The 8189-nt window shown below is 37.6% G+C and overlaps 1 protein-coding gene across 3 annotated transcripts in view; it reads right to left on the bottom strand.

Moving 5' to 3' along the window:
• Window positions 1-8189, bottom strand: part of LOC105292841 (torsin-1A-interacting protein 2-like) — a 15313-nt gene that overhangs the window by 2008 nt on the left and 5116 nt on the right. Inside the window, exons 2-4 of one of the 3 annotated variants that reach the window (XM_011361220.2) lie at window positions 5027-5205; window positions 2554-3060; window positions 315-416 (exon numbers count right to left, since the gene is read on the bottom strand). In XM_011361220.2, coding sequence (XP_011359522.1) covers window positions 315-416; window positions 2554-3060; window positions 5027-5060 — 643 coding nt within the window. In that variant the 5' untranslated portion in view covers window positions 5061-5205. Of the gene's footprint in view, window positions 1-314; window positions 417-2553; window positions 3061-5026; window positions 5206-7584; window positions 7754-8189 lie in introns of all 3 variants that reach the window. The other 2 variants (XM_023531249.1, XM_011361219.2) reach the window with 2 other exon arrangements.

Below are 8189 nucleotides of genomic sequence, written 5' to 3'. Positions count from 1 at the left end.
GCGTCAAAATGTAAAAATGCCACTTGAGCAGTTAAAACTCTCTAATTGAAAAGGCAGTTTCAGTTTCTTGTTTATAAAATGTCTTTCCTCCAGTGGGAAATCCCATTTTGTTATGGATGGCATGTAACAGCCAGTACCCCTAAAGAAAAAATCCCGAAAACTCTATTGCTCTATTTTTAGAATTACTTTACTTTCTTTAAAAAAACATATTAAAACAATGTTAAAACTGTGTAAGACTGTAAATTTTCTAGAGATCTTCTCTGAGCATTTCTGAATATGAATCAATACTGTACTGAGACCCGTTTCATACCTACCATAGCACCAAAAATCCTTTTTATCAGTCTTTCTTATGGAATCCTGTGCATTCTCTTTGTTTTCTTCCAATTTTTGTGTTTCTTCTTGATGACTTTCAGCTTCTGGAGGAAAAAAAGAAAAACCATTATATTTAGCCAGTACACTAATGAGTGTGTATACCTCTTACCAAGCCAAAGAATTGTTTGACTGAGAGCATTTCTATACTTTGTAAAATTTTCTTTTATGCAAGGGGAAGTTTTTTCTTGTCTTTTCCTTAAGGCTCACTATTACTTTTATTCTACTTAGAAGAATAAAATGTAGTGCTACGAAATTCCTTTAAGGATACTGTTGCTATATTCACGGTTCCTTACTGGCCCTTACAACAAGGATGAAGAAGCAGCTTCCTAATATTGCAGCCAAACCTATCCAAAATGTGATTTAACAAAATTTACAAAGTTAAGAAGTGATGTACGAAATGTCAGCTGTACACAGGACTCGGCATCCCAGGGCAAAGATGCTCTAATCTCAGTGTCTGAGTCCCACACGGTTCCACAAGGCCCCCAAGTATACAAACAATGAGGGCACTAAGTTTAGAGACAGGAGAGATTACTGTGCAGTTGCAAAACAACCCACAAAAGCAAATTTGAAATTCTTAGTGAAGGAAGTATACTAAGAGTTTACTAAGCAAGGAATACAAGGTTAAGAAAATTTATCAACTACATAAAAATGTAGGTGATGGGGTGACACATCCATCTTAAAATGTGTGGGTGTAAAGGAGGGCAGTATTTTGTAGCACTCTGAGCTAAGTCAACCTAGAGTCTAGTTGTGGGCTTGACCCCAGGCAGGCACCTCATATAACAGTGAAAGCTAAGTATTGCCCACAACCCTTACCGGAAAAACAATTCAAATAACATACTCCATTAACGTAAAAAAGTAGAATCATCTTCACCTTTAAAGGATAGTTCATTTAGTCATATTACACCAAAATAGATTTTTAAAATATCATATTACAGAATTTCAGGACTGAAAGGATCTTTAATGAACACCTGCTCCAGCCCCCTACCTTACCTATCACGACAAAAGGGCCAGGGATGTTAAGGGCTTTGCGCAAGTCACATAAAGAGATGAGGCCGAGCCGAGATCAGAACAAGTTTTCTCATCTCCGAGATTAGCTCATACCGGTGGAATTTTGATGGCAGATAATGGTCCATATAAATCTCATTCATTCTTTCCTTTAACAAATATTCACAAAGGTGCCACAGAAACACAATGAAGAGAGAAACAGTCCTTGCCTTCACTGAAGTCACAGACTATTTTAATGAAACATATTTGAGATCAGTCATTGATTTATAGTGACACATGAATTTCTAGTCCTCTGTCAAGTCCCTGATGAACAGAATGTCTCATATTTTACAATCCTTTGCACTGACAAATAGGCATTCCAGACTGAGCTCTTCAGAGTACTTATAAAATACAGATCCACACCTACAATCACAGGCCAGAGCTGGACAAGACCAGCCGGGTATCACCTTGTCCAACTTCTTCATCCTGCAGGTAGGAAACTGAAATACCCAGAAGTTAAAGACTTGCCCAAGGTCACCCAAGTTAGCAAGCAGGAGGGCGACAACTGGAACTCGTGCCCCTTGAGTTCCAGTAAGGACTCAGCACACTGTTAACTATTACCATCCTAAGGCAAGATATAGTGCTTTTTCTCTAATGTACAAGTGGGGAAAAACAGATACAGAGAAATTAACTGATTTGCTCAAAGTCCCATAAAACCGAAATGACTGTGATGTGGGTACTGTAAAAATCGATGTTGGTTTTTAAATATCCCCATCTCTTGATTTTTGCGGTATTTTGTTTCCCCCCCCCAAAATAAAAGATTTTAAAAATTATAAGTGAAAACATTCTCCTAAGAAATATTTAAAAAAGCAAAAAAGGCCAGAGGTGAATTTTTAAAAAGTTAGGCACTTTTTTCTTTTATCATGCTGCATTAATACAAACAGTAGATAAATAATGTTTAAAAAAGCAGTTTATGTGTGGGAAGTAACTCAATGTAGTGGAAATGAGCTGATCTAGGAGATGAGAAACCTCATTCTAATCTCGGCTCTGTCATATCCCTTTATGTGACCTTGGGCAAGGCCCAAAGCCCTTAATCCTAGGAAGGAAAGAAACATTCTCTGAAAAGAAGGACCCTGACCTATGCGGTGTTCTCAGTGATAGCGCAATACAAAACAGAAGTTCAGTGGGTTCTCTCACCTGGCACCAGCAGCCGCCTCCTCAGTGTCCCCTGGCCCTCCAGCTCCGCACTGGAAGGACCAGGACTCTGGGCGCCCTGGGGGTCTACGGCAGGTGGCTCCTGTGAAGCTCCCGGTCTGTCGCTTGCTTCCTCAGGGAGGGCTACAGAGCTGCCCCCTAAGTGTGCATCTGCTTCTCCTGCCTCGTCTCTAGGAGACGGGCTGGGTTCTGGGTGCAAGGGCTCTTCGCCCACACTTTCTGGTGAGAGCTGACACCCTTGTTCCCCATCCTGAAAACTCTGGTTGGACTCCTGTTCTGTTTTATCCTTTGGATGTTCCCCAGAATTTGTTTCATCTGGACTGCCTGCATGATCACTTCCTGAATCTATTGTTTCTACCTCTGGGTGGTCTTTGTGGGGACCAGAGGCGGGGTTAAGAGTCTGAGCTTCTTCGGTGGTACTTGCTGTAATTGTGGTCTCCTGTGCCTGAGAATTTATCGATGGGTCATTTTCCAAATCCTTTTGAGAGTCTATTGAGATAAAAATTTATAATTTTTATTGAAAAAAATTCCCTTATTTTTTTGTACTTTAACAAGTTCTCTGATAAATAGTAATATTTATATAGATTTTTTTTATGGTTTGCAAGGCATTCTTCCTAAACATTATTTCTCTTGATATCCACTAAAGAAGATTAAGACAAACATTTATTACCACATTAATAAATCTAACAAATAATACTAACGTAAAACTATTCTGAATGATGGAATCAACTTATAGTTGCATTAAATACATCCTCTTCCCTAATGAAATAATGGATCTAGGCAATTGTCATCAACGGCAACCAAATCCATTATGTAAAAAGCTGATGAGGAATTTTATAATGGATGACCAGACTGACAACTGCTGAACCCACTGCTCAATCTTAACATCACAAAAAGAGGGAAAACCAGATGTCATGAACCTCCCCATTCATTGCGAAAGGAAGTACACTATACCACCTAGGAAATATTCCTGCAAAACAACTGAACCTGAACCTGATCGTGCTTCTAGAGCTACCCACCAGTATCCGGAAAAACACAGGGATAGAGAAATGTATTAAATTATGCCTCAGGAATGTAATCGGCAAAACCCAGAACATGAGACATGCCAAGGGACCAACGACTGTTTCTTAAGTAACAGCAAGGAAAAAACAAAAATGCAAGAAAAGAAAAAAAGGAGGGTCACCTATCGATTAAGGGAGACTTCAGAGACACATCAGCCAAATGCAGCGTGTGGGCCACACTGTTTCGATCCAGTGTCAAAGAAACCAGTTGTTAAAGAAATATTTCTAAGACAGGAAAATTTGAATGCCAGATATGTGATGAAACTAAGAAGCTTTTGTTCATCTTTAGAACGATAAAGGTACTATGAAAATGTTTTTAAAAAAGAACCCTTATCTTTTAGAGATAAGTATTCAAGTATTTTTATGGCTGAAATTATATGATGGCTGGAATTTTTCACTTAAATGATGCGCGGGGAAGGAGAAGTGAGCTCGGGTAGAGGAAACCGCAGGGGCCACGTGCCAACAGAGGCCGAAGCTGTTTGACAGCTACATGGGCTTCATTTCATCCCTCTACTTTTATATATGTTTGAAACTTTCTGTAATAAAGCTTAAAAATACTAAAGCAACCTACAAGATATATCAAACACAGTATGTGATCCAACTGTAAAGAGAAAAAAAAAAAAAACCCAGCTGTGAAGAAAAAAAAAAAGTATCAGACAACTGGGGAAATGTGTGACTACTCAATGGATATGTGATGATATCAAGGAATAACTATGCATTTATTTTTTAGGTGTGATAATGCTATTTCGGTCTTTTTTTTTTTTAATTAACTTTAAGAGATATAAACTATTTACAAATAAAATGATGTTATGTCTTAGAGTCACACTTAAATATTCCAAGATAGCCCAAAGAAAACATTATGTATATAATAGCTGAAGATAGACGTTGAGTACATGGGGGTTCATTATACTGTTCCACTTTTATGTATATTAAAAACATCCTTAGTAAAAGATTTAAGTGAATATGCCCTTCTGCTCTTCTGAAAAATCAACTTCACATTTTACCTTCTTTGTATATCCTATATATACACATATGTAGGATGAATTTAAATTTCATCTTTCTCTATCATTGAAAGATCCCCTCTAAATATATACCACGTCAGTTTTCTTGATTTGTAGAAATAAAGATTTGTCTACCATCTTTTTTTTAAGATTCACTGCATTTTTCCAATACCAACCAATGATCAAAAACATGACTCTTACTTATAATTAAGGTCTGGTAAATTGTGGTAAAATTCAATAATTATTTTTTTATTCTAATAACGAATTAATCAAGTTAACTTAAATTTTTTTTTTTACTTACAAATTTCAAGTTTCAATAATCAGAAATTTTCTGCTTCAGCACAGCCCTAGTTCCCTACAGCACAAACCTCAGTGCTGCACAGACAGTCTTACCCTCTGGAGAATCCCTAAGTCCTCTGTCTGCCATGTTTGCGCTCTTTCTCTTCAGACTTCGGGATTCTTTTCGTTAGTGTCTGGTTTTCCTTGTAAAGATGTCTTGTTTTCTTCTTGACTCAAGTCCCAACAGACTCATGCTTCCCGTGGACCCAGGAAACAAGGCATATATACAGTAACTAAAATAAAATGAAAAAAAATAAATGATTTTTTATTCCTACATGGGTGAAATGCCACCTTCAGCCTTAGTTATTAAATCTGTTTAGTTTGATTAATTATTTCCTCCCTGAAACCTTTTCTAGTGAAGAAAAAAATGTTGTCTGGCTTTCTTGAGGATCACATTCCACATCCTAGGCTACAAATAGGAAAAAAAAAAAAAAAAGCTTCAGATTATTAACCTTGAATGCCGTAACCTCCCAACACATTCCAGTGTGGTTGAAAGGACGTAAAAAGTAAGACCAAGTGACCAGAATCTTAAAGAGAACATCTATGAAAGTGAAATAAAAAGTAATTCCAAAAGTGGAAATTTAAGTCACTGCTGAATTCATCACCAGAGTTCCTTTATGTCTTCAATTTCGGTCCCATATCAATTTCTCAGAGTGCCTGTCACAAGCTTTCACTTATCCTTAACAAGTAACAGTGCACAGGGGCTACCTGCAAACCAAGATGGCTGCCTTGGACCTTGGAGTAGGAAATACACATTTGAAGTTGTATCACTGACTTCTCAGCGGCATTCTTTTGTAAAATAGAGACATGTGTCTGTATACAATGGCTTTTCAGGCAGTGCTCAAAGAATACCGATGTATAAATTAATTTGAACTACATACAAAAGGAATCAAAATCAGAAGCAATTTATAAGCAATAAAAAAATTTATCGTTTTATAGTTAAATCTTATTCTTTATCAAAAACAATACTTTCAAAAGTTACTTAACCTTAATTATCTGTTAAAAAAATGATTAAGGATTGTTATGAGGGTTAAATACAAAAGTATACGTGATCCTCAGAAAATTAAGAATAAATAGAACTACCATATGATCCAGCTATTCCACTTCTGCAGAGTTGTCCAAAGAATATGAAAACACTAATACGAAAAGATAAAGGCACCTGTACGTTCATTGCAGCATTATTTATAATAGCCAAGATATGGAAACAACCTAAGTGTCCACTGATGGACACATATACATAATGGAATACTATCCAGCCATAAAAAAAAAGAATGAAATCTTGCCATTTGTGCAACATGGATGGACCTTGAGGGTATTATGCTAAGTGAAATAAGTCGGACAAAGACAAATACCATGTGATTTCCCTCATGTGGAATCTGAAACACACACACACACACACACACACACACACACACGAACAAATGAAACAAAACACAAACTCCTAGATCCAGAGAACAGGTTGGGGGAAGGGGGTCAATTGTATGGTGAAGGATGGGATTCTTAGTGGTGATCACTTTGTAGTATATACAGATGTTGAATTATAATGTTGTATACTTTGAACTTATATAATGTTATATACCAAGTTTACCTCAATAAAAAACAAAAATGTATATATTTGTGAAAGAGCTTTGTAAAGCATTACATTTTGAGAGGCTAGCCAACTAGCCTTCTTTGTATCTTTCTCACAGCACAATTTTATAAAATTTAATTTTATAAATTAAAAATTTAAATCCCAAATGCCTAGCGCAGTGCCTGGTGTAGAGTAAGAACTCTATATTTTAATTGAAAAGAATATGAACGAGCGAATGAGTGAATGAATGGATAGAGTGGTGCCAATTACAAACTGGAAGGGAAGGGAGGAGTTAGAGACAAGTCTTTCTGCTAGTAGAACCGTGGACTACGGTGATGAAAAACAGACCAGGGGTTCCTGGGGGAGGAGGCACTGACTGGAAAAGGGCACGAGGAAACATTTTGGGGCCATGAAAGTGTTTCCCATCTTTACTGTGGTGGTTACACTTGTTATCCAACTCAAAATCTCTACATTTTATTTTGTAGAATATCCTCAATCAACTTTATTTCAAACAAACAGAACTGAATGCTTTCAAAAATGTATTACTTGGTAACCAGGTTGCAGCCAATAAACAATCTGCAAAGGAACCATCACAGGTATTTCTATCATCTTACAAATGCTCAGTATACACCTTTTTTGTCTCAAGGCACACATCGTTACTGTGGCCCATTTTGTTTGGGTCCTCTGTAACGCATCATGTTCATACGCCCATAGCTGAAGCGGTTTGCCCTCCAGGCTGCAAGGAAGAAGCGGTACAGTAGCCATGGAGCTTGACACATTCTCACAAGAAGTCACATCTCCTGGGGGATCTGGAGGCCACTATTCCAGAGGCAGGTCAGTCTTGAACAGAGTCCAATCCATACCTGGCAATGTATATACTAGGAACCTCTGAACTGCATAATGGAAGTGAGGCAGAGCCTCAGCCTCATGGAAATGGGATGTTGGAGACTTTCTGCATCCGTAGGAAAAACCATTCCATAAGTATGTCCAAAAAAAGAATAACCTTTGACAGAGTATTTTGCAAAAAGGAACTGATGAAGACCTGTGTGCTTCATATGGCACAAGAAACATGTATGTTCAGTGAGTCCCTTTTAAGTTCGATTGTGTGACATGTTGGTTTTCAGCGCCCCATACGCAGAGATTACGATGATTCATTTTTCCACTTAAATATAACAGGTTCATCACTGGCAGTTATCTACTTTCCGGTGACCCTGGAATGTGCAACAGAACTTTTATCATTTTGCTTTAACTGTCTCCATGAGGGCCTGAAACAGATTAAAGCAGTAAGGTTTTATTCTCCATTTATGGAGAATGCACCAGATGGTAGGTCAACAGATACATTCCTTAATTTTGATGTCCTGGGACTTCTCTCAAGAGGGATAGAAATTTGCCTCGCTACTTTCTCTGCAGATGCGGCTGCCCTGTGCACTGTCTTTTATGATGTACCCTTTCTGCTCCATGTCATTGTACCTATGGTCATGCTTTGACAACCTGGTAGGTGTTTGTTGTCTGGTATACCGAATGACCTTTGCACCGCAGTAACACAATCAAGTTTAACATGCTCCAACATACAAAATTAAGTGTTGTGTGGATAATGCTACAAATTGATGTATATTACATTTATATATAAATGTTACTGAGTAATAA

Source organism: Pteropus vampyrus, unplaced genomic scaffold, assembly GCF_000151845.1.
Source record: "Pteropus vampyrus isolate Shadow unplaced genomic scaffold, Pvam_2.0 Scaffold65, whole genome shotgun sequence".
Lineage (NCBI taxonomy): Eukaryota > Metazoa > Chordata > Mammalia > Chiroptera > Pteropodidae > Pteropus > Pteropus vampyrus.
This window is presented reverse-complemented; position numbering and strand designations above follow the sequence as displayed.